This window comes from Tripterygium wilfordii, chromosome 6, assembly GCF_013401445.1.
Source record: "Tripterygium wilfordii isolate XIE 37 chromosome 6, ASM1340144v1, whole genome shotgun sequence".
Classification (NCBI taxonomy): Eukaryota; Viridiplantae; Streptophyta; class Magnoliopsida; order Celastrales; family Celastraceae; genus Tripterygium; species Tripterygium wilfordii.
The window spans coordinates 10,341,577-10,366,852 of NC_052237.1; the positions used below are offsets into that span (position 1 = coordinate 10,341,577).

The window sequence follows — 25,276 nt, forward strand, 5'->3', positions numbered from 1 at the left end:
TCTCGCACATGTTCTAAGCCCATTAGGCCCAACATATTTTTGGTGCCCACACCATTAAAATTTCTTCAATGCCCTGTAGTGGAACTTATTCATCGCCAAAGCACTGCTTCATGTCGTCGAGTTCAAATCATAACTTTGTATCCTTTCCAGCGTTCTTGCTTTCGATATGTTTTACGTCTCTATTTCCAGCAGTAACAGATCCTGATGATAGGCTGTTGTCCCCCGTCTTTGAACTCCCAGCTATACTCGTTTGATTAAAATTTCCAGTATCGCCAGCCTCCTCATCAAAGCTTTTACTGAATCTAAGAAATGAATCTTTAACTTGCTTTCAAAACTCAAAACTCCCTCAACTTTAACAGTCATCTGATAGTGTATGTATATGAGCTACAGAGAGAGTGGTGGAGGAATAAGAAGGAATACTTGGACTGCAAACAAAGATGATCATTCCAGAAAAGAGAGAAGAATATTGAGAGAGGGGGACCATTGATTGGCTTTTCTTTGCTTTATTAGCCGTTATGCGGCTGAGTTTTCTTCAAGGAAATGCTTCTCAAGTTTTGATGATACAAATTTTTGCATGCATGGTTTACTTCATAAGCTTGTCTCCAATGGTAGCTTAATTGAAGCACTTTTTTTTTCTTGGGCCTTTTTGAAAGGTAAAGTCACGCGGGCCTTGAGATTGGGCCAAACCTTTCTCTCATCCCTCTCAAATTCTTCAAATTATAATTATAAGGTATCGGAACAATTTTGATCTTCCACCCATTTAGATCACCTATTGGGTCTTTCAGATGTCCTTATGAATAGACCACTCACAAGGTGAAGCTCCCACAAATGACTCTTAACTCGTATAGTCAACTTGTCTGAAGTAAAAGGTATTTTTTTAAATCTTAAAATACATGTTTTAAAAAGTCGAGGACAAATTTGTTCTTTGAATATTTAGGACACGCTTAATGATTTTATTGGTCCAAGACACGTGTCATCTACGTCGACAAGCATAAAATAATAATAAAAAAAGCCATGTCGGATACTTAACGGCACGTCTTTGCCACATCATAATCGTTTTAACGAAAATTTGATATAAGAACTTATGAAGAATGATACGCAAAATAGAGTAGCTTGTTTAGCTCAAAATGTTGCACATAGACATGTTCCAACTCTTTTTTATCATAGTACAAAGGTTTATTCTTCTGATCTTATCCCCTATTACTAAGTGCATGTAGAATTATTGATGCCTGGCCCTCCATATGAAAAAGCTGTGCCAAGATTTTCATTGTAAGGGTAGACAAGGAGGTTGTAACATCGGGCATTGGTTATCGCTGTGGATGCAATTTTGACAGGACTGATAGTATCATCCTTGGTTACTATCTTTAGGCCATTAAAATGACTTGCTTTTTTATATCCCTCATTTGCAAAGCGACCGGAGCCCATATGTGTTTTGGTGTGTCGATCTGTAAATTTCGTGGTGGTATAGATTATCTCTCCGCCCCACTCCACCCTTGTGGCTGCACCTTTCGTGTGAGTAAAAATGTTTGCAGGCCAGTAGCCTACCACTGTATCATCAACCGTTAACCACCAATCTCCTTCTTTCGGATCCTGAAATTATGTTAAATAAATTTTATCTTCTTTGAAAAAAAGGTATATACAGAATTTTAAGGTCAAATGTCATTTACATCCCTGTGGGTTAGATCATTTCTACATGCTTTCCTTTTTTGAATTTGCAATAACTAGATTCGTTGTGCTTCGATTTCGTGACATGACGGTCCTTCCATCCAGTTTGACCGTCATTGACTAACGATGGATGGCAAAATAATGTCGTTTTAACTTAATAAAATTGGAAGGAAAAAAAAAACTACAAATAAAACATTATTTATTCAAATCTCCCAAAATTCCAACCCTCTCCATGGCACACTCTCTTCACAAGCTTTGTCCCGGGCATCACGGTACCCGATTCCAGTTCGGATTGGTGCCCCAGTTGGAATTGCGGGCAAGCTACATGAATCCGGGTCAGAGCATTGACCCGCTGGGTGACCCGTAATTAACTGGCACCACCAACCTCTGTGTTATATGAAGAGGGCAACGATTTAACCTTTGCAAGTTGCAGATTCCTCATAGAAACTACTATTTCGTTAATCGAGTGGAAGTTGAGTGAAAAACTGAGAGGAAGGGTCATTGGAGATAAAGGCGTAGGTGACTCCTCACTGTTGTAAGGCCAATGTTGGATAAATTTGAAACAAGCAAGGCAGTAGTGATGTGAGCAACTAATTTGAGAAGAAGATTTCTTGATCTCTGAATTGCAGAAATTGCTTTCTAGTTACGTAGGGGGTGACTCGTTTGTTTCGTTATTAGTGTGAGTATTTTTCCTGAAGCCAGCTGTTAATGGTGGTTGGTTAAAGTCTTTCTTTGACACAGTAGAAGATGTGAACGGGAGAGTTTGTGAGGTGGAGAGGGAAACAGAAGGAAGATCCAGGGTGTGAATTAGAAGGCGACGGCGGAGGCCAGGAAGGGGTGGTGGAGGTGAGGATTCAGGTTGTGAATTTGGGTTTTTTTCTCAATTTTATTGAGTAGTAAATGATGGTCAAATGGATGGAAAACAAATCACTTGAAGTTTAATTCTTACAAATTCAAAACGAGAGTGTGTATGTGAAAATGACCTAAACCACATGGATTGTCCATAACATTTGCCCAAATTTTAAAGATGAATTAATTACCTTCCTAACGAGGATAGTAATGTCATATTGGTAGGGATGACAACGGGTCGGGTACCCTTCCAATTAGTGAATACCAAAACCGTTTTCATTTAAGTTACTCAATACCAAAACCGTTTAAAAAATCATTTAAATTTCCAAAACCGGAATCGTTCCATAACCGTTTACCATCTAACTTTTAATTTTTTTATTTTTCTATAAATGTATAATTCAATTTTTTTTAAAATAATATAACTTATCATGTTGTTATAGTTTGAATGTAATATCTATATAATTATATTATATTATTTTATTTAATATGTTTGATCATGTTAAAATTTAGCATCCTAGTAGTATACCTTTATATAGATGATTTATAATGTTATTACTGTAATTCACTTTTTTAATTAAACGGTTCGGGTACCCTAAACCCGACATCAAAAACCAAAACCGACCCTAAACCATAACGGGTTTGAAAATCAAAACCAAAACCGTTTCCAAACCCTATAGGATCGGTTTTCGGGTTTTAAATGGATCGGGTACCCTATGGATAGTGGTAGGATCGGTTTTTTTTGCCATCCCTACATATTGGGTACCATTATACTGAGATATTTTTTCCAATGCACCTCCCACAATCATTTTTTTAGTAGTTTGTATGAATCCAGGACAATTTTGAATATTGTAACATCTCCCTGTTTGATACCCATCTTTCTATATTGTAAGATTGAACAAATTCAATTAATATCCTATCCATATGAAATTTCATGTATAGGAGTAAGCATGTATAGTATTATGTAAATTCTATAGAATTAGTTATTTGAACAAAATTCAAGTACCTCCTTAATTACCGTCCAGAAAATAAAAAATCTTGTTCCATTATCACCATATAGCAATGGATAAACCTAATTTTACGAAGAAAAAAAAATTAGAGTCTTTCACAAAAAGTATACTAATAAAACAAATGAAATTAATTTCGATCAAACAACACTCACATGCATCCAACTTCAATACTGTTTAGTTCTCCATCATATGGTTTAGAGCTTATCCAAATTTGAGCTAAGCTCAATTCATTGATTTCCTCAACAAATGGCTGCCACACATTTAATCGTGCTTCTGCCCCATACACCCCTTTTGGTTCTTTATGGACAACTGTTGCATACTATATAAAATTTTTATCTAACCATTGAATCTTAATTCCACCCATCACAGCCGTTGATGATACTTGCTTCATAATGTCATTAAATGTAATTAATAATGATGTAATGGCTGTGATGGGTGGAATTGGCTGGAATGATTCCAACCACACCCATCCCGTTGTTTGATAGCTGGTATTGCTGGCTAGTTTGAATGAGCACACATACATATATACTTATTTGGGGACTCCGCATGTCTCATTGCGTTTAAGAATCAGTTGCCGAAACATATGTACACCATATGCACATTATTTGCATAAATACAAATACAACACAACAAAACAAAACAAAACAAAACTTAAGAACGAGAATGAGTGTGACAAAGAAATACAACATAGAATTGAAAGAGGATACATTTTCTTGGTGCGGTTGAGGGAATTATATAAGGGTTTTTATCCATAAGGACAAAACTTAAAAGTTAGCAAGAAAGAGGTCTAATTTCCTGTTCCTTTGATCGGTTACTCATGCTAAAAACCCTTTGCTCAAATGAGGGCGGTATTCCAACAAGGATAATCTAAAAAAAATTTAGAAAAAAGGACAAAACCAGCAACTTATTAAAATACCCTCCCTCCTTCTTCTTCTTCCTCTTTCTTCTTCCTTGCACCACCATATCGGAAGTTGACCTTTTGACCATCATTTTCGACTAACGAACTACCGAAATGGAGCTCTAGGTCAGCCCGATCAAAGCTCAATAATCACCAACAGTAGAAAATCACTTGAATCGCCAAAAAAGTTTCGTGAAATCATGGTCACCATTTGAAAAAAGAGCTAGATTCGGCCAATACGGCCAACGCCAAAGACCATCAACTCCACAGACCAAGGCACATCACCTTTAAGGTTTTATTGCTTTTTCGAACTTCTTTTTCCATCTGAAATCAGATTTGAATCTGCAGATATTATATATGTTTCGTATATGATATTATATATGTTTTGTATCTGTCAATATTATATATGTTTTGTATCTATTAATATTCTTCTGAAATCGAATATGAATATGCAGATATTATATATGTTTTGGATATGTTACCGGTTTTGGTCCTTTTGAAACTTCAAACAGATAACATTTCATTAAGAACAGATAACATTTTAACAAAACAGATAACATTATGACAGATATCAAATTAATCGAAACAGATAACATATCACCTGCAGTGCAGATCTCAAAAAATCACGAAAATCACCACAGAAATTACCGAAAATAATGAAGTGATGACAAATCGAAGGAAAACAACAAGATCTACAAGTCGTGGTGAGTACGAGTAGATCTAGTTCGAACACAACAAAAATCTGGTTGAGAAATCACTAAAAAATGTCATAGAACTCTCGAATAAGCCACGAGGGGCAGAGACGAAGCTTCCGACAGCGAAGACAAAGCTTCTGACGGAGGTCCAAGATGAATCATGTGTAGGAGACATGTGTCATGTTTGAGGATGAAGATAAGGTATTTTAGACAATAAAACCATATTTTTTGACTTTTTGTTATTCTTGGAATATTAGTTCAAACTATATGCATTTTATGGAATAAGACTTTTAAGAGTGTTCTTATTGGAACAAAACTTTTCAATGAGGGACTTATCCTTAATTTCCCCCATATTTAACGGCAGGTCTTTGCCACATCAGGGTTGTTTTTAAAAAAAAAATTGACATAAGAACTTATGAAGAACGATATACAAAGTAAGGATCTTATTTAGCTGAAAATATATATTACACTTACGGTTGTTTGAATTTTTTATCATAGTACAAAGGTTTTTCCGATCTTATCCCTATTACAAATGACATGTAGAATTGTTGAGGCCTGACCCTCCATACAAAAAAAATTGACATAAGAACTTATGAAGAACGATACGCATAGTAGAGGAGCTTGTTTAACCCAAAATATTGTACATAGGCTTGTTTGAACTTGTTATCATAGTACAAAGGTCAATTATGATCTTACCCCTATTACTCTTTGCATGTAGATTCATTGAATCCTGGCCCTCCATACAAAAAGCCTGTGCCAAACTCGTCATCATAAGGGTAGACAAGGATGTTGTAACATTGGTCATTGGTTACCTCTTTCGATACAGTTTTTACAGGAATGACAACATCATCCTTAGTCACCATCTCTAGCCCATCAAAATAACTTGCTTTTTTATATCCCTCATCGGCAAAATGGCCGGATCCCATCTGTGTTTTGGTGTGTCGACCTCTAGACGTTGTGGCGGTGTTGATTACCTCGCCACCCCACTCCACCCTTGTAGCTGCACCTTTCAAGCGAGTAAAAATGTCTGCAGGCCAGTAGCCTACCACCGTCTCACCAACAGTCAACCACCAATCTCCTTTTTTCTGATCCTGAGATTATATTAATCAACTTTCTCTTCTTTGAGAAAAAGGTATGTGCAAAATCTTAAAAGATGAATTTTTTTTTTTTTACCTTCCTAATAAGGACAGTAATGTCATATTGGGTATCATTGTATTGAGATATTGTTTCCAATGCAGCTCCCACAACCATTTTATCAGTTTTTTGTACAAATCCTGGACAATTTTGAATATTGTAGCATTTGCCTGTTTGATACCTATCTTTCTATATTGTAAGATTGAATTAATATCCCATCTAGATGAAATTTTTTGAATAGAAATTTATCATGTATATAATTAGTAAATTGAATAAAATGGAAGTATGTCCTTACCGTCCAGAAAATAAAAAATCTTGTTGCATTATCACCATAGAGCCATGGATAAACCTAATTTCAAGAAAAATAATATTTTCACTAAAAAAAACTAATAATAACAGGACGAATTAAATTAATTTTGATCAAAACAACACTCACATGCCATCCGACTTCAATAGAATTTAGATCTTCATCATCTGGTCCTGCGATTATCCAGATTTGAGCTAAGCTGAATTCCCTGATTCCCTCAACAAATGGCTGCCACACATTTAGTCGTGCTTTCGCCCCATACACCCCTTCTGGCGCTTTGTGGATGACTGTTGCATACTATATACAAATTTCATTAAACAGTGAGTGTTTTTTTAGGTAGAAATTAAATGACTAGTAGCTAGAATGAAGTACCTGATGAACATTAGATTTACTAGTAAGTTTATGATAGTTTGAGTTTTGTTTTTCATCCACTTGAGTTATAAAATTGGTTCTCATAACATCGGCAATTGTGGTACGTCGTATTGGGACACTATGTTTGGGACACCTTGTCTCATTTCTTAACCAAATTTGGGATGCTTCATTAATACTTTTTCTCAACTCACCACTCTTCTGTTTTAGCCATTGTTTAGGTACGCTCTGATAGTTAAACAAGAAAACACGGTTAGTACATGGCTAATATGTCGACGCTTATAAAAGATGAGGGAACTCAGGAATTCTCCAGAGTCTATAGTTCTCATCCAATTGTGGAGAATAAGTATGGTGGAAAAAAAAAACAAAAGTGTGGTATAATGTGACACATCTCCCAAACCAGGTTAATATCACTTTTGCACACCGAAAGATAGTCAGTGTTTCAATTTACACACTGTTGTTTAAAATGTTTCAATTGGGTCACCCAATGATAAAATTGTTTCAACTTGGTCTCTCGTCTCTCACTTTGGGGCAGTCAAACTACACATGTGGCACGTTGACTGTCCAAATATTGATTGCTACATGTGCAGTTTGACTGCCCTAAAGTGAAAAAATCTGTCCGAGAAATAATTTTATCATTAAGTGATTAAATTGAAACATTTTAAACAACAGTATGCAAATTGGAACACTGACTATCTTTAGGTGTGCAAAAGTGGTATTAACCCCTCCCAAACCATTAGATGAGAATTATATACTATGGAATTGCTTAGGCGCAGAATCTTTATAAAAATGTCAGGAAAAATCACATTAAGTTGCTGAGTACTGTTTTTTACTGTTTGTCTTTTAATACCCGAATCTTGTGGTTTCTTAAAAGAGGGTGATCAAAAGCTGGTTGCGTTCTTTCATCGATACAATCAATAAGATCTCCATCTGGGCTCTATATATATGCAAAGTTAAGGTATTCAATCAATATATAAATCATAAATTCATATTATAGAAAACAAAAAACGAAAAATAGTTGAACATAAGAGATTATCTATCTTTAAATACCTCTATAGTTAATAAAGCAGCCTTGTTGATCTTTTTGACGATCATAGCAGCTTCTTCATACTTTTTGTAGCGATGACTTGAAACAAGAGTTGGAGCCAAGATGAAGAATTTCAACAAAGAAAAAATAAAGAACCTCATAACTTGGACAAGTTAACAAATTAATTTATAAATAAATTGCAATGAAGGAAGTGTTATATATAGAGAGAGGGAGAGAGTTTCTCGAGAAAATGAGTCTTTATTTTAGCTTAAATAAGTACTCTACATTTAAGCCATTGGATCTGATACAACGGTTAAGATTAAACACTAAACCCTAAATTAACTTTAATCTCGACCATTTTGTTAGATCTAACGAGAGGTACTTATTTAGCTAAAATAAGCACGTCTTTACTGGAGAATTCCTGTATATATAATTTTCTTGAAAATGCAAATTAGATGTCGGCTTACAAGATAAACATAGAGGACATCGACCATTAAAAATTAATATGATCAACAAGAACACAGTTGTTCCATATATATGTCGTAAAGCTTTGCTTGAGGACATGAATATACATGAAATATAAAAAAATGTGTTGATCACGGTGTAGGACGGCCAGCCTCATTGCAAACGCCGTAAACTAAAAATTCCTCAATAAATAGACAAATCTCATTGTGTTGTTTAAGAATCAATTGCCGAAACATATGTACCATGTTTACATCATTTGCTTAAATACAAAGACGAGAAAACTTATAGGACATTTGGTTGGCATCTAGAAGGTGAAATGAGGGTGCGAAAAGGATGAGAAACATTTATTCCCTTGTTTGGTTAATTTTGGAATGGTAGAATTCAAAACTTATTCCCTACTTTAATTCAACTGTTTTTCCGTTAGCGTCAGCTTTTAGTTCGCTAAACACCACACAATATTGTTTAGTATACTCGGCCCAATAATATATTATCTATTAAATTTGGTATTATTCATAGGCCAACTTCTTTTTCTTCGCAAGTGAGCCATTAGTTGAACGACAATCACCTTGCATGTAAGGGGTCGTCTACCCATTAAGTCATGGATTTGAATCTTACCCCCTCCCAAACTCTTGTTTCAGAAAAAAAAAAAAAAAACTTTATTGTTCATTGGAGGACTCAGCCTCCAAATACAAAAAAAGTACCAGCAAGACAATAGACATTGTATATGGTCTAATGATTACTTTATAATAAGATTTAAATAGTCTTTTACATATTAAGACTCAATCTCCATTGTGAAGAATAGTCATTTTCACCATTTTGGTGAGGTTGGTTATCTCCATAATGAAGAATAGAAGATGCAATGAGTTTGAGTTTTCGCTCTTCCAAAATCAACCAAACAAAGGATTGTGCGATTCCCACCCTCATTCCACCTTCTAAATGCCAACCAAATACTTCTCTAGTGTTTTTCTAACTAGAAATTAAATGACTAGTAGAATTAAGTACCTGATGAACATTATGTTTATTAATAAGTTTGTGATAGTTTGAGTTCTGTTGTTCACCCATTTGGGATATAAAATTGGCTCTCATAACATCAGCAATTGTGGTACGTCGTATTGGGATAGTATGTTTGGGACACCTTGTCTTATTTCTTAACCAAATTTGAGAAGCTTCGTCGATACTATTTTCCAACTCACTACTCTTCTGTTTTAGCCATTCCTTAGGCACGCTCTGATAGTTAAGCAACAAAACACAGTTAGTACTCATTAAATATATGGACAAGATAAGAGAACGTTGGAATACTCTAGAGTTTACAATTCTCGTCTAATGATAGAGAGTGAGTATGGTGAAAAAAATAAAAAAATGTGGTGCAATATGACATGTCTCCCAAATTATTAGAAGAGAATTATCTGAAAATTGTACATGTACATTACGAAAGTGTGATGTGATATGGCCGAGTAATTTCTTTTTGTTTTTCAATACCCGAATCTTGTGGTATCTTAAAAGAGGGTGATCGAAAGCTGGTTGTTTTTCTTTTATCAATACAATCAATGAGATTTCCATCTGGGCTCTGTATGCAAAGTTAAAGCATTCAATCAATCAATATATGTCACAGTTGATATTAAAGAAAACAAAATTAAAAAAAAAAAAAGTTGAACATAGGAGATTATATGTCCTTAAATACCTGTATAGTTAATAAAACACCCTTAAAATGTGAATTACTTTTTAAGGGTGTGGATAAGTTAAATGACAATGAGACCCACTACTTTGTATGTCACATGTTCCAAATCAATGGTCAAAATATAGGTCGCATTTTAAGTTGATTTAAGTGCATATAGAAAATTCTTGAAAATGGAAATTAAATGTGGATAAATAATTAAATATGGATAGAACACGTTAACCATTGAAAGTGAATGTGATCAACAAGAACACACAGTTTCTGTCGTGAGACTAACTTCAGTGCCGATAAGTTAGCCAACTTTGGCGTTGATTTGTCTCCGGGAGTGCATTTCTTCTCTTATCCTCGTATTATCTGTATTTCTTCTCTTTGGAATGATGTTGTAGGGGTATCCCAACCCAGGCATTGCCCAGTTTAATAAAATTTTGTTTCTTTTTTTTAACCCAGGCATTGCCCAGTTTAATAAAATTTTGTTTCTTTTTTTTTTTAAAAAAAAGAAAGACGAATGTTGATCCCGTTGTAGGACGGCCAGTCTCATTCAAACGCCATAAACTAAGAATTGGTGGCCATTTTGCCGAAACATATTTACATTATTTCCTTAAATACAAAGACCGCGAAACAAACTGAGAATGAGTGTGGGAGGGGACTCCAACCAAGAGATATTCTTGTTATATGTATTCACTTCAATTAAAACATGTTTTTTTTTTCTTTCTATTTGGATATATTACCGAGAGAGGAATTCTCCTATGCGGATTTAAAGTGTAGAGTAGAGAATCTTTGTTGTTTTTGTAAACAAGTGTGACCCAAATTAGTGGTCCGCATTTAAGTGAGTTCTTATATTGTCGTATATCATGAAGTTGGAACTAAATTTACAATGGAAGATGTTTCATCCCCATTTTGTGACCCCCAATTAACGTGGAGTATTGGATGTGAAGTAGGCCCTAGATATGTGTTTTTAATCCATGATTATCATAATGACACATAGATTTGGGGGTCACAAAATGAGGAATGTAGCATTACTCATTTACAATAGGCAAAGGACACGTTTGGTAGAGTTTATTAACACTAACTTATAAGTTGTCCAATGTACGCTAGTAGGGATGGCAAAATTCTATCCGGTCTGGATGATCGAATTTTTTTCAACCCGGATTAAACCAAATTTGGACATAAGTTATACGTCCGAATTTTGAGTCCAAACACAAAAATTTTGTCCTATTTAAAATCGGGTCCGGGTCCAAACATCATACATAACCTTGTCCGATTTACTTGTCCGGATTTAAATTAATCCGGATTAAGATCCGAACATATAAATATTTCGTATACACGTGTTATTGTCCGATCTGAAACCGATTTCTTTTCTTTTCCTTCATATTTGCTTCGTTTTGGTTCTGGATTCTTTTGTTTCTCTGTTATCTGATATGAAAAAGATTTTAAGGGGTAGCTGTATATGTCAACCTATTTACAATAATGATATCATAACCCATAATGATAGTCACCCTTTTAACTTTTTTAAGGTTGCGGGTTGGATTCCTACCTCAGCTGAGCCCGTACATGAAATTACCATGTACTTGTCACAACCTTTCCCTCAAAATCTTTTGCACTGAACAAGTACGAGAGATTGAATAATGAATGGCTGCAGGAAACTTCTTATTAACCTAAAAGAGAATGCTTTGTTTAATGGTAAACATGAATAAAGTGATTCTACAATAATAATGCCCAACTGAAAAATACTGACTGAAATTACCATTAAAATTTCTTCAATGCCCTGTAGTGGAACTTATTCATCGCCAAAGCACTACTTCATGTCGTCCAGAATCATAACTTTGTATCTTTTCCAGCGTTCTTGCTTTCCATATGTTTTACGTCTCTATTTCCAGCAGTAACAGATCCTGATGATAGGCTGTTGTCCCCCGTCTTTGAGCTCCCAGCTATACTCGTTTGATTAAAATTTCCAGTATCGCCAGCCTCCTCATCAAAGTGTTTGCGTCGATCGACATCTTCATCAGCGACATCAACTTGGTGATGATCCACATCTCTGTCTCCCCTGGATCAAGCATGTATTATTATTAATGTGTAGACAAAATCAAGCCGACAAGTGACAACTAGGCAACAAAAGGCAGATTATTCTCATTTTTATAATCTCAACGAAGCTTAAATTTATCTAATTATCTGATCAAAGACAACTATGCAAACTAGCCTGAATATAGGATTGAAATCTTCACACCAGACAGTTTCAGAAGGCTATTAGTGGCTTTCATTTTCTTTGGTGAGGGAAAAAGAGAAAAACCTATCCGTCACTTCGACCCAGATGAGAGACAATTCTTCATCATCTACCAATGCCAAGTATATCAGATCCATCTTATAGACATCTAAAATGTGAGCGCAAGACATCATGTATTGCCCATGCAAAATAATATGGCAAACAGGTTCCATTCCAGACGACAAATAGGAAGATAGTATGCATTAGTCAAGTGAAATTTTACGACATTAAAGGTTGATTCTTCCTGGCAGCAGGAACGAACACAAGCTGAACTGGACAAAATGCTGCCAAGCTATTTGATCAAAAAATGTCAAGATAAGCATCCAACCCATCGCATATAAGAGTTGGCCTTGTAAAAGCCCATCTCATGCAAATTACTAAAGGTCTTGCTTTTTACAAGTCCAAAACAACTAAGCATAGAGTCAAGCTAATCTCTATAAACACGCGCTAGAGTTGAAAAAGTATATAAACGGGATGGTAAAACTACTTACCCAGAATAGATAACCAACCCAATTGCAACAGCAGCAAAGGCCACAAAGTACATCCAATCAACCTGATGAGAATAATAGTCATCAGATTGTTGCTCCTCATTAGAAATAATTTGACTTGTTTTATCATCTGAATTCGGATAGTAAAATATGCAGATGGGAAAATAACTGGCCCACAAACCTTCTCGTGGTAAGCAAAGATTCGAATTACAACAGCCCACATATCTGATGTCAGCAAAGACAGGTTGAGCATCGTGGATCCATTACTCTACACAATATGTTGGAAAAGAAGAATAAGGGCAATTGCTCCCTAGAAAGTAACACTCTTCAATGCCTTCCGACAGAGTTTATCCATAGCATCAGTCTTCAAATATGCAATAGTTAAACCCATACCTTGAGCAAAAGTGGCACTAATGAGTAAAACAGGAACATGGCCCCTGCAAATCCAAAGAAAGGAACAGCCTGAAATCAAAAGAAAATGATAATGTAAATCCTGAAAAATTTATGTGTACAGCGTACTAAATGTAGATGGTCATATCATCATTTCACTTTATGAAAGTCGGATAAATAGTCCAGTGAAATTTGGTGTAAAACTCTAGCATAATTTTTGGAACTCAATAGTTTTACAGGTATGTAGATCGAATATTTGAATGTATCTAGGCTAGAATTCCTTTATAGCAATTAAGTTCATAAATCTCCATATGATATTTCTCAAAGTATCTATGAGCATCTAATAGATATGCAAGGTTTTTTACCGTTTCACTTCACAAGTACTTATTTCAAAAGCAAAATAGTGGTGGATACGGCATAATCTGACAGAAGTTGATAAAAGATTGGGAATAAGTACCCAACTTGCAAAGGAATTTTGTCCACAATCCCCACTTGTATTACCGTTTGGCATCCAATCCCTATGATCATTCACTACATAAGAAAATAATCTCACATATGTATATATTTTTCTTTTGCTTCGCAAGAAACATGTATATATACTCCCCCAATTTCTGCACCTAACCATGTCAACCAAAGGGTAAAGGAGTGTCTAGTCCATCCTATGCAGTCCAATGAGAATTAAAATATGGCAATATTTACTCAAAATACTATCGATCCTACAGAGAGAGAGAGAGAGAGACTTACTGCCCCAGCTGACCAGTGAATAGACGAAAGTTCATTGCGCTCAAGTATGGCTCTATAAACATAACTAAGGAGAACAAATTGATATTGACAGTCAATTGCACACAAAGGAGCGCAGGGAAAGGGCAGGGAGACAGTAATTTTAAAATTTATATTGAGACCGGATGATCTCTCTCTATTCACAAAATCAGGAGATGCAGGTAACCAATACATGCATAACTATTGAGAGAAAAATCCATAAGATGCAATTTAGATGGAAACCCTAAGGAACAGCTAACCCGTTTGTTTGAACATATCAAAAGTAGAAGAACTCCCAACTCTTAAAAGTCATGATGTAATCAACTCTCAGTTTGGAAACTAAGGATACATTTGGACAGCACTGACAATGGCACCAAAAAAGCCCAGAAATGACATGAGCTCAACTCTATCAGCAGTCTTCACAAAGAACTCCTGCAAACGAAAGGGAAAATCATAGCCAATCAGCTTGGAATAACAGAGAAAACACAATAATTAATCTCAAGACATGGAGAAAATTTTTCAAAATCCACCACAAAAAGGAGATATTTTACTAATTTTAGTGTATATCTTCAACCTAAATTTTTTTGTGAGACGATAAATTTCCTTATTTAATGAATAGCAAATTCAATGTGAAAATATGAAGGTAAGCACCACTATGAAAACTGCTCAAATTGCTATGCAAGTCAAGCAACAAATGACCTGTCACTAAATCAACATCAAACATCAAAGACAGTATCAAAGCTCCCTGAAGGACCTAGTCATAAACCATAATTGGATGGTTATTATTTGACTGCCAAAATAAACAAATAATAACCATAACAATAGTGGTATACATCGTCTTTACAATGTAATGCTGCAATCTACTTCACCAGTATTTCCCAGAAGAACAAGCTCCATTCTCAAAATGGTGAAAAAAAAATCCATTTTATCCTTTTTGCTTGAATTTTTTCCAAAAACAGGCATATATTTACTCCCATCTTCACAGCAAGATATCATAGGCAACACAACAAGGCAAGGTATCTAAATTTGCTTACCTCACTGACATTACTAATAGCATACAGTGTTGCACCAGCAATAACAAGGAAATCACCTTTACGAGGATTGCTTCCACCTACAAGCAATTTAGCGTGCATAAGATTAGAATTACTCATTACATTCAGATAATTATGCAATCACAGGTTGAACAACCATAATAGCATATGGAAAAATAAAATTGAAAGAGATAAATTTTGAAATAATATATGGAAGTGCTTTATAAGTATGTCAGAAGAAGGTAATTCAAATTTAGCAAGTAAAATTAGTCCATGCAGATGTATTGCATGGGATTCATGCACCATGAAAGATAGGATAAGATACAAAACTATTTGATATAGGGTAAGGATGGCACCAATTAAAGACAAGATGAGAGAAACTCAGCTAATTTGTGCATGTACAAAAAGTGATATCACTGCCTAGTGCATAGAGTTAAAAAGAAAATTCAAGTGGGAAATTCTAAAAGGTAAGAGGAAGACCTAAAATGACAAGGATTAGTCAGAAGGGTAGCTCTTGATAGGTTCAGTGGCTAATGAGAATTAACACGCTGGATTCTCACTAATTTTTCAGATGGATTTATGCAACCAACCCAACACTGATAAAGGCTTGGTGGTGGAGGTGGTGGTGGTGGTGGTGGTGAGATGATGATGATGATGATGATGATAATGCAGATACATGGCCAATTAATGATAGGGTTTTTTAGTGTCACTAGATCAACATTTATATAACAACACATGCATGCATAAATATATCTTCTAATAAGTTAAAAACATGCACATATGAATCACTAAAAGTAGCTTTATACCCGATGTCTAGAACCTGTGATTGTATATGAAAGCATGCATAGATCTGACAAAAATACTATAGCCTCCTCTATTCTTACTTGTCATGCAAACTTCATAACTCAGTTACGTGACAGCAATAAGGAAAGAAATTCCAATAACACAACCACGAAAAATAATCAAACACCATAGTTACATACCTCAACAGTCAACACATACGGTGTAGCAAAAGATACCCCCTAACAACTATACGAATTAAATTATACAGAATGCTTAGGCGAAGAAACACAAGAAGCACAGGCAAACTCACAGAATAAACAGGATCAAAGATTCATGATAAACTAGATAAAATGAGAGATTTCATTTACCTGCACGGTCCCCTGCATGAACATCAGAAAAAACAACCATAACAAGCCCAGCGACACAAACAACCACCCCAGTTATCTTTTTAAATCTGTACTTTGTGCTCAGGAAAATCCATGTAAGAAGCATAACAGATGGTATTGACCAACAATCCAGCAGCATGACACTCGTTATAGAAGTGTATTGATAGGCCTTCACAACTGCCCATGGGAAACAATTACGTCAAATAAAAAAAAACATATTCAAGCAACTCTAATACTCTTTTCACGCAGAACAAAGGTCATACCCATTTATTGAAAATCTTTTTGTAGCAACAAAGAAAACAAGCTTGTGCCATAGGCATGGAGAATTGGAACGGCAACTTATTTCCAAAATAAGGTCCATCAATAATTTTCTATCAAGTGAACAGCATGCGCTCTACGTTGAACATGAAATTTATTTCAGTTCCAAAGGCTATTCAACAGTGGTGCTCCTTGTTGTATTTGACCTGGTTAATGGACTCATTTTAAAGTTTTTGATAGCTCAGTTTCTCAATTAGAAATAACGAGTCTACAACAGCTGCCAAAAGCTTGATCAATCATATAAACAGCCAGATCTTGTTATAAATTATTGACAGCCAATAAACTAAAGGTGATGGCTGATGACTGGCATTCTTACTTTTGTTAAGCAACACTTTCTTTCATGGTTCTAGCCATAAGATTCAAGACTTCAAGTTTAAATCTTTTAGGAATGCAATATGGAGGCTTAGCGTTGTGAAGAGGCTATTTTCAGAATTTGAACTCATGACCCACAACTTGCAATGAAGCAACTTTACCAATTTGCAGAGCAGTATAAAAAATGGAATAATATGCAGAGTAAATATTATATATACAATCAGCAAGAAATAAATGTAAGACACTCACCCAAGAAGTTGGCTTCTACATCTACCAATGCAAGAAGTATGTAGTAGTACCATTTTGCCTGAAAAAAATTTAAAGATCTAGTCACTAATTTGAAGATACTTAAGATTGCACACACACAGAGATTCCAGGGAGAGAAAAAGTAAATATTAATGTTTCTGGCCCGTTCAGCACCTTGCCACCAACCTCAACTAATCCACACCTCTGATAAACCAACAATATTCTTCCTGAAATATTTCAATTCACATCAATCCTTTCTAATCTCCTACTGCTACAATTAAGAAGGATTTCTTCAAGTTATCACTCCTCACTTTCTTCTCACAAGCCACGTCCTTTAACTATCTATAATCATGTCGTGGGCATTTGGCATTCCATAACCTAGTGGTCCCAAATTTGGATCTTCAAAGTGAGGATCTAATTTTCTGCAAGCATTAAAGTCATCAAAAAATTTCAAAAAATTCTTATCTAATTTGTTTTGATGTGCATAAACATTTTCCAACATCGTTAGTATTGTGTTAACTACAATGTCTCAAGACTTTCTAGCCCATCATACTTTAAGTTAGCTACGCAATTCTCCTCAGCACATGTTTCCTGCACGTACAACATGGTAACAGTTTCCCAACTTCTATCAGTCTTTTGAACAATCTCTACAAAATACAAATTGATTGTAGTGGCCAAAACTCAGCATTGTTTCATGGTGAACGGAAATTGGGGGGGGGGGGGGGGGGGGGGGTGAACAAGACCACGGAAATTTATTATGGGATTAATTAAAAATGCATTCACTCTGCACATTTCGCATAGTAAAAGGGTGCATGCATCAATAAGAGGAATAATAATACCAAAAAACAAAAGTGCAGAAAATAACCTTGAGCGCTTGCCTTCGGTAAAGCATTATACCACCATAAACAATCGCCAACAACACATAGTTGAGGAAAGACTGCGATGTTGGTGCATTAATTCCTGAAATTTATAATAAGAAATAGAAAAGGTTATATTAAATATGGACAGGAAAAATGTGAAAAAATAAAGACAATATCAAAATTCCTTTACCACTTCTTAATGTGAAAATCTTTAAGAACATGCATTTCCTTTTCGTTTAACTTTCTCTAATCAGTTCTCATTGGACAGAGAAACTCTGTTAGAAGAAAAAAAAAGCACTACTCTTTAAAGAGTCTCAAACTAAATGAAGAAAATACTCATACTGGTGCAGTATTTAGCATGCCGGACAGCTTTGCTAAGAAGTCTAACTTTAACAAAAACCACCATCAAATACTATAAAATTGGAAACTATTGTCCAGAAATCAAGCAAAACGGATAAACTACATTCACTGGCATTACTAACACCCAAGTTATATATAATTCCAATAACAATAAACAGTATTGTTGACTCTCAATAATCAGATAAGAAAAATTGCTACTTTCAAGCAATAACACAAGGTACTAATCAAACGAACAGCATATATTTCGCAGACAGGTTTAATTCACACGAGTTCAAGAAAAAAAAAAAACCTTTTTTGGCGAGTTCAGACGAAGAAAACCCGGTGGAAGTGATCAGCAACGATAGAAACTGACCTAGCCCAAGACCATAAAGCGTCTTCTTTGTCCAAAATTCATTGAAGTTCATCATTCTTCCACGAAAAACGGATCCAAAAATTCCAAATGGAGTTCAAGGAAATCAAAACCCCATTAGCACGAACACAATTTGTGAGCGTAGAAACAGAGTGGGCGCACAAATAACAAAGCACTCACTTGACAGAGTGAATAATCGATCAACTTAAATAAAAGGTTGGTGATGATATTTGACTGAAAGTGACTTCAATCCACTAAAGGTATGTAACCAGAGGCTCTGAGTAGTTCCCGGATTCTGCCTTCTCCTTCTCCCAGCCGTTGAATTTGATGGAAAAACCAAAAAAAAAGAAAAAAAGTGCTCTGCCTTTTGCGCTGCGGCTGTGTTTTCAATGGAAAACAAAAAGGGTTCAGCACTAGCGTCCAGTTGCAAGTCAAACGGGACTGGTAATGGTTGGTCACGTAGCCACTCCACAGCCGTTGGATTTCAATTATTTAATCTTAACCGTCAATACACATTTAATTTGACTGAATCGTTGGACGAAAATAACTTATATCCTTAATATTTTCGTCTATAATCAAACATAACAGTATGACGTTATCTAATTACATTGACTCCAACAACTTATATCCTTAATATTTTCATTTATAATCAACCATAACAGTATGACGTTATCTAATTACATTGACTTTCATTATTACGTTGTTAATTACATGTTATAACTTATGACTGAATTTGTTAGGGATACGTAACACTCTCGATCATTGAAAATTAGTATGATAGACTTTGTAATCAACACATCAAAGAAAAAACGAGTTGTATCAAATTCAAAAAAAGAAGTAAGATCAATGTTTTAAAATATTGGTTAAATCGGTTGTCCAATGACTTAACCGACACATTTGAAATTCGGTTTTTAAAACATTGATTAAGGTCCCTAAGATTGCGGCCCACCAGTAACATTCCAACAATTCAAAGCCCAGAGGATCTCTGTCTTTTTATATAGTTCTTGAAACAAAAAGGGCAAAAGCTTATATAAGAGACAAAGTACAAACCAGGCCCATTTAGGCACCGACCAATCAACAGCCTATCATACTACCAATCTAGCCTCCAAGGCTCCAATATCAAGTTCATTCCTTTAATCATCACCTCTATGAAGTTACAATAATTTCTCTCTTTCATGTATGCCAAGGTTGAAAAATAAATAAATAATCTGTGGTTGCCCTAAACTCCACTCATTGACATATCTATTCTTATTTTAATAATGATAGGGATCTCAACAGTCGTATCTCAATTATCTCAACTGTTGAGTTGTATGCACGTGATTTTATTCGCATCATGTAGAACCTATGAATTCACTTTAATCTGTACATCTAACTCAAGAGTTGCAAAATTTCATTCAAACTCAGGCACTCATTTATTTTTGTTTTCGCAAATTAATTGGTATGTTTTTTTTTTTCAAATGAGACAAATCGTAGTTGAAAAGTTCCAAAATGATACAAGTTATCACTAAGGCAGATTTTTAGACAATCTGAGAAGATATTTGGACAATCCAAGAGTTCTGAAATAAATACAAAATTTGAATCAATTTTGGGTCATTCTCTCTAGACGAAGAAAATCTCCATGCCTAAATCAACATGACAAGTGACACAGATGGAAGACCTCGTAGGAAAAAATCTTCTGTAGAGTCAACTATAGGAAAAAGAATTTACCTAAGACAATGATGAAATTACAGAGAATTTACACAAATCTCAACGTCTCACGAATCTCAACTTTTCAGTTTCCACAAATCTTAACGTCAAGATCATGTATCTCAAGAGTTCCAATAACCAAAAAAATTTCAAAAACAAATGAATTCAGAACTAAAACAATGAATTCTAAACCGTGCTTTAAAAAACAATAGAATCTATATTAAAACAATGAATTTTGAACAATGAATTTTGAACAATGAATTCTGGGATAAAAGAGTAAAAATAAAACTATTCCATTAATTAAATTAATTGAATAAATTTGTTGAGCTCCCACGAACTATCAAATAGATGAGCTGTATGTCATTTTCACACCTGAATCCTTGCTGTTGACGTGTACTTCGTGCTTAATTTTGCATTGGAAATCCCATAAACAACTCATTCCCAAAGTAAGTTTTGTATGTGGAGGAGGAATAAAACGAGAATATTGAGGATAGGAATGTAAGATAATATAAAATAGTTCAATAAATGAGCACCGTTGATTCAAAGTATTCCATTCTTCTTTATCAACCAACTGGGGAAGGCTTTGATCATTCTTTCCGCGAAAATTACATGTAAGCCCATCATTTTGGTAATCCATGGAAATCTAATATGTTTATTTCATTGATTTTTTATTCAATTTTTTTATCTCATAATTTATTAACCAAAATTTATTATTTTAATTTAAATTTTATGCATTGATTCTTAATATGTAATTTTTTTTAAAATTTAACACGTATTTTAAAAATTAAAACGTTTTTAAAATTTAATTTAAGAGTCTTCCCGAGCTCCTCTTCACAAAAATATATTTTAATCATATTGTTTTGAACGGTAAAGACGAACCCCATCCAAGATGGTTAAGGTACCAATCGAAAAGGCAGGCATCTATGTCCCACAACGTTGATGGGTGATGTGCCAAAATGTCCGATACAGACTGAGAGAGACACCAACGACTAAAAGCATCCAATGACAAAAACAAAAGTCGAATTGATTTCTTTGGATATCATTCTCTTCATCTCTTTCACTGAAGGTCTCTTTCAATTCATTTATCTTTTTCTACTTTATATATGTGTATATATATCTTTGCAGCATGGACTTGTCACACGCTAATAGGAGTTGGTGGGTGGGTGGTTCTTCAAACTCGACGCTGATAACAAATCCTATTCATTATTATATCAAGGGCAGCAAACGTAAGCAAAACCCATCTCTTCTATTTTGAACCATTTGATGGGTGTGTGTTTTCTTCCAGTTTTGTTTTGTTTCTCTACATGGGTCTTTCTTAATCTGCCCTTAAGTTCTGTTGGGGTAGGTTTGATACTTCTGGTGACTTGAATTTTGAGTTGATGTAATGTATACTTAACCCTTTCTTGTAAAGAAACTAACCCAAGTTTCTTTACAAGAAAGGGTTGTTCAAAAATCAATTTTGATGGGATCTCAATACCAGACGGAAAATGATAATATGTGTGTATGTGGTTGTTTTTTTTTTTTTTTTTTAATATGTATGCTTGTTTTGCTTCCTTTTTACCTTTTGGCTGCATTGGTAGTTGGTTTTTTGGGTGGTTGGTTGAGAAATTTGAGTTTTTTTGATGTTTGCAGCTGGAGTGGAGAAAAGGGAAAGTGAGCCCAATAGTGAATAGCATAAGAGCAAGGCTACGCCCCAAATCCATGCCGTTTAATATAGTTAATGATGGTGATGGATTGCCCAGGATTCTATTGACTGAGCCTTCTGGGTCATCGGCAGAGGTTGGTTTTAGGATAATCGATTTCTTCTTTAATTTTCTTTTCATTGAAACTTGTGAAATTTGATATGCACTTTACGGGTTTTTTTTTGATAATTATGCAAGTTTTTGGACCAAGCAGGCTATAGGATGTTTAAAATTCTTTTTGCATAATTTCTCAAAAATATTGGTGAATTTTTAAAGAAGGATTTGTGATTGGAGGTGGATGGACCAGTTAAAATATTTTTGGTAAAACAACTAGTTATTTTACTATATAAGTGAAGGGCAGCTGCAACTCAAGAAGCAAGATAAATGTGGGAGTGATCAGTGATGTGGAAAAACTGTTTTGCCACTGGGGAGGTCCAGTGGGAAGTAGGAAGGTGGAGGAAAAAAAACAAAAGTAAATAAACATAGCAGTGATCAAATTGATGGGAAGCAGTGGAATGGGAAATTGGAAATGTTCAAATCAGTTTGATTACTACTATTATGAATATTCGTATCATTTTTGATTCGAATGCTTGTTGTGATCTCATGTTTGATTTGAATGAGCAAATTCTCTGTAGTATAAAAGAAGGCAGTTTTCATCCGTATTTTGAATAAATAGGTTGCTGATACAAGTTCAGTACTTTCAAAATAAGTTCAACCCACCAAAGGAAGATAGCCATTCATTTAATTTCCAAATTTTGACTAAATAGGTCCTGACTTGATCATATAGTTGGGATAGTTGAGTTTCTAAGCTCATATTAGACTTATCCATAAAAATCATCTACTTGTCGAATCTAAGCTCTTCTGCTTATCAGTTACTGACCGTGAAATGGTTTCAGGTGCTTCTATATGGTGGGCAGGTTGTTTCATGGAAGAATGAAAAACGTGAAGAACTACTTTTTATTAGTAGCAAGGTAAATCAAGGCATAGTGTGCTTGCTTGCAATCCATTGGGTGTTAATGCTGCAGTTGAGCATCTTTTGATCTCTACAAGATTGGAATTACTTTTTCCTCCTGTTGCTCAATTCTCTGAAAACATGGGATTCCTAGCATTTCCTTAATAATCCATTTTTTGCAAAAATAGCATGTGGAAAATAGTCTCCTCGGCAGTGTTGGCATACTTAACCAGGAATTCGCAGAAGCGCAAAGGAGATTATACTCAAGTGGCAACCTCGCCAATGGGAGCATAACCAAAAGTAAACTCACTAATACTTGACCAGTAAAGGCTGGCCTAATTTATGTTGGTGAGGCAACAATTTTAAACGCCAAATCTGGAATAGATTTGTGCACGGAATCTTGTATTCAATGTTTTTTACTTTTATTGCTTGATGCTGCTGCATACTTGATTTACACTTCTCTAATTCATCATTCATGAAAATACAATTTTTTTTTTTTCAACAGCAGCAAAAGTTGCATTCCCCAATAACCTCAAATTTAATATTCTTGTTTATGTGTGCCAAACAGACTTTTGTTACTAAGCACACCGTACCTTTCTCTGTTCGACAGGCTATTTGGAAACCACCAAAAGCCATCATGGGAGGCATACCGGTCTGCTTTCCACAGGTTGAGTGTATGGCAATTCCCCAGCACACTTGGCTTCTTTCCGTGAGACTGTTTCTTAGTCTTTGATGTTCTTTCAGTTTGGAACTCTTGGTTCACTTGAGCAACATGGATTTGCAAGGAACAGGATGTGGTCATTGGATAGTGATCCTTCACCATTGTCTCCAGTAAACAACCAGTCATCAGTGGATCTCATATTGAAGTCCACAGAAGAAGATTTAAAGACTTGGCCTCGCAGGTATGCTTGCAGTTCTGGACCAACATTAATTAAGGCTAAATGGAGAGCACACAACAACTGTTGAAATTATTCCTTTATTTTTGTATTTTGTTGGGTTTCTGCAGCTTTGAGTTGCGGCTTCGGGTTTCTCTCAGCTCCAGCAAGCTTAAAATAATTACTCGTGTGAGAAATACTGATAACAAGGCTTTCTCTTTTACTTTAGCATTGCGGAACTACTTGTCTGTATCAGATATCAGGTTCGCCCTTATAAATATCTAGGTGTCTCTTTTCAATTACTTTTCTGTTAAGCAATACTCTACATCATTTCATATACGGCTATCTTTAAGCGAATTTCTTGCAAAGTTTTTATGTCTATGCAAATAGCTGAATCTTGAAGATATTGTATTGCAATTTTTTTAAGTGGTTGCATGATGCTGTTTAAATTCAGTGAAGTTCGTGTTGAGGGCCTGGAAACACTCGATTACTTTGATAATCTGATCCAGGGAAAAAGGTTCACAGAACAGGCAGATGCAATTACCTTCGATGATGAGGTATGATGCTTGCTCCTTTTGCATTCAATGAGGATCTGTATTTATGTCAGGCAATATAGTGATTTGATCTCAAATGATATAGTTTATCATATTATTCTTCTAAATCCTGGCACGGCTATAATTTTTTGTCCCATAATTTGGACAGGAAATGGAGTTGTTTCTCCAAATCCGGAAATACTTTCAGCCATGAATTTAGCTCTTCATTGTTTATATGTTAGTATCCATAGCATGATTTCTAAAGAAACATTACCGTTGCTTTTCAGATTGACAGAGTGTATTTGAGGACCTCAACAAAGATCGCAATTATAGACCATGAAAAGAAACGAACTCTTGTGTTGCAGAAGGATGGCATGCCAGATTCTGGTATTAAACTTTTCCTGTTTTCTTTGTTTTGTCTTCTGTTATTGTGTCAGTTATCGATCATATTCTGTGACTTAAATGTTACCACTTATCGGGAGCAGCTGTATGGAACCCATGGGCCAAAAAATCCAAGGCTCTCCAAGACATCGGAGACGAGGATTACAAAACCATGTTGTGTGTGGATTCTGCTGCTATTGAACACCCAATTGTCTTGAAACCCTTCGAAGAGTGGAAAGGGCACCAAGAGCTTTCTGCTGTGTCGTCAAGCTATTGTAGTGGACAGTTGGATCCTCAAAAGGTTCTCAATGGCTTTCGCTGACTTAACCATCAATGCCAAAGTATTTATGTAACTTGTATGTATGTATTTTCTTATTTACCTGTATTTCCTCGTGAGTATTAGCTTTCTTGTAATATCTGGGAATGGCAGTTCAACTGCATATTGGAGTGTACAGTTGAATTCTATATACGATACCATGGATATTGACGCAGAAAAGAAAGAAAATACAGATCATTGATTTTCTTAAACAAAAA

At 35.2% G+C, this 25,276-nt stretch overlaps 3 protein-coding genes across 8 annotated transcripts; 1 reads left to right on the top strand and 2 right to left on the bottom strand.

Annotated features, from left to right (window-relative positions):
- Nucleotides 1-89: 89 nt before the first annotated feature.
- LOC120001141 (solute carrier family 35 member F1-like) lies at nucleotides 90-19,024 on the bottom strand. 4 transcript variants are annotated; one of them, XM_038849411.1, is made up of 12 exons: nucleotides 18,574-19,024; nucleotides 17,930-18,024; nucleotides 17,068-17,125; nucleotides 16,171-16,365; nucleotides 15,023-15,099; nucleotides 14,338-14,420; nucleotides 13,974-14,025; nucleotides 13,233-13,301; nucleotides 13,021-13,107; nucleotides 12,843-12,904; nucleotides 12,057-12,135; nucleotides 90-277 (listed from the first exon to the last, which is right to left on the bottom strand). In XM_038849411.1, exons 1-12 carry the CDS (start codon nucleotides 18,689-18,691, stop codon nucleotides 128-130), a joined length of 1,125 nt encoding a protein of 374 aa, XP_038705339.1. In that variant the 5' UTR covers nucleotides 18,692-19,024; the 3' UTR covers nucleotides 90-127. The 4 variants fall into 4 exon arrangements, with proteins under 4 accessions (XP_038705339.1, XP_038705338.1, XP_038705336.1 ...); XM_038849410.1 differs by lacking the exon at nucleotides 90-277 and having other exon boundaries at nucleotides 11,710-12,135; nucleotides 18,574-18,692; nucleotides 18,814-19,020; XM_038849408.1 differs by lacking the exon at nucleotides 90-277 and having other exon boundaries at nucleotides 11,710-12,135; nucleotides 18,574-19,020.
- LOC119999356 lies at nucleotides 5,816-8,112 on the bottom strand. The gene is made up of 7 exons (XM_038846862.1): nucleotides 7,975-8,112; nucleotides 7,775-7,861; nucleotides 6,928-7,152; nucleotides 6,685-6,852; nucleotides 6,544-6,597; nucleotides 6,288-6,437; nucleotides 5,816-6,205 (listed from the first exon to the last, which is right to left on the bottom strand). The coding sequence occupies exons 1-7, from the start codon at nucleotides 8,110-8,112 to the stop codon at nucleotides 5,816-5,818; spliced, it is 1,212 nt and encodes a 403-aa protein (XP_038702790.1).
- Nucleotides 19,025-21,425: 2,401 nt separating the features above from the next.
- LOC119999606 (putative glucose-6-phosphate 1-epimerase) lies at nucleotides 21,426-25,267 on the top strand. Of its 3 annotated transcripts, none has more exons than XM_038847274.1 (9): nucleotides 21,426-21,545; nucleotides 21,952-22,098; nucleotides 22,898-22,972; nucleotides 23,564-23,620; nucleotides 23,698-23,855; nucleotides 23,960-24,091; nucleotides 24,283-24,385; nucleotides 24,649-24,748; nucleotides 24,847-25,267. In XM_038847274.1, the coding sequence occupies exons 2-9, from the start codon at nucleotides 22,021-22,023 to the stop codon at nucleotides 25,062-25,064; spliced, it is 921 nt and encodes a 306-aa protein (XP_038703202.1). In that variant the 5' UTR covers nucleotides 21,426-21,545; nucleotides 21,952-22,020; the 3' UTR covers nucleotides 25,065-25,267. The 3 variants fall into 3 exon arrangements, with proteins under 3 accessions (XP_038703202.1, XP_038703200.1, XP_038703201.1); XM_038847272.1 differs by having other exon boundaries at nucleotides 21,534-21,660; XM_038847273.1 differs by lacking the exon at nucleotides 21,426-21,545 and adding an exon at nucleotides 21,673-21,820.
- Nucleotides 25,268-25,276: the final 9 nt, after the last annotated feature.

Excerpts from the sequence above, each read along its gene's own strand:
- LOC119999356 (XM_038846862.1), bottom strand. The coding sequence starts at position 8,112 with ATGAGGTTCTTTATTTTTTCTTTGTTGAAATTCTTCATCTTGGCTCCA. Across the intron at positions 7,862-7,974 it reads CTGCTTTATTAACTATAGAG|AGCCCAGATGGAGATCTTAT; the intron begins GTATTTAAAGAT and ends GCATATATATAG. Across the intron at positions 6,206-6,287 it reads TTACTGTCCTTATTAGGAAG|GATCAGAAAAAAGGAGATTG; the intron begins GTAAAAAAAAAA and ends ATATAATCTCAG.
- LOC120001141 (XM_038849411.1), bottom strand. The coding sequence starts at position 18,691 with ATGATGAACTTCAATGAATTTTGGACAAAGAAGACGCTTTATGGTCTT. Across the intron at positions 12,905-13,020 it reads TCTTTGCTTACCACGAGAAG|GTTGATTGGATGTACTTTGT; the intron begins GTTTGTGGGCCA and ends TATTCTCATCAG. Across the intron at positions 12,136-12,842 it reads GGGTTGGTTATCTATTCTGG|GGGAGACAGAGATGTGGATC; the intron begins GTAAGTAGTTTT and ends TGCTTGATCCAG.
- LOC119999606 (XM_038847272.1), top strand. The coding sequence starts at position 21,583 with ATGGGTGTGTGTTTTCTTCCAGTTTTGTTTTGTTTCTCTACATGGGTC. Across the intron at positions 21,661-21,951 it reads TGCCCTTAAGTTCTGTTGGG|CTGGAGTGGAGAAAAGGGAA; the intron begins GTAGGTTTGATA and ends TGATGTTTGCAG. Across the intron at positions 24,386-24,648 it reads CAATTACCTTCGATGATGAG|ATTGACAGAGTGTATTTGAG; the intron begins GTATGATGCTTG and ends GTTGCTTTTCAG.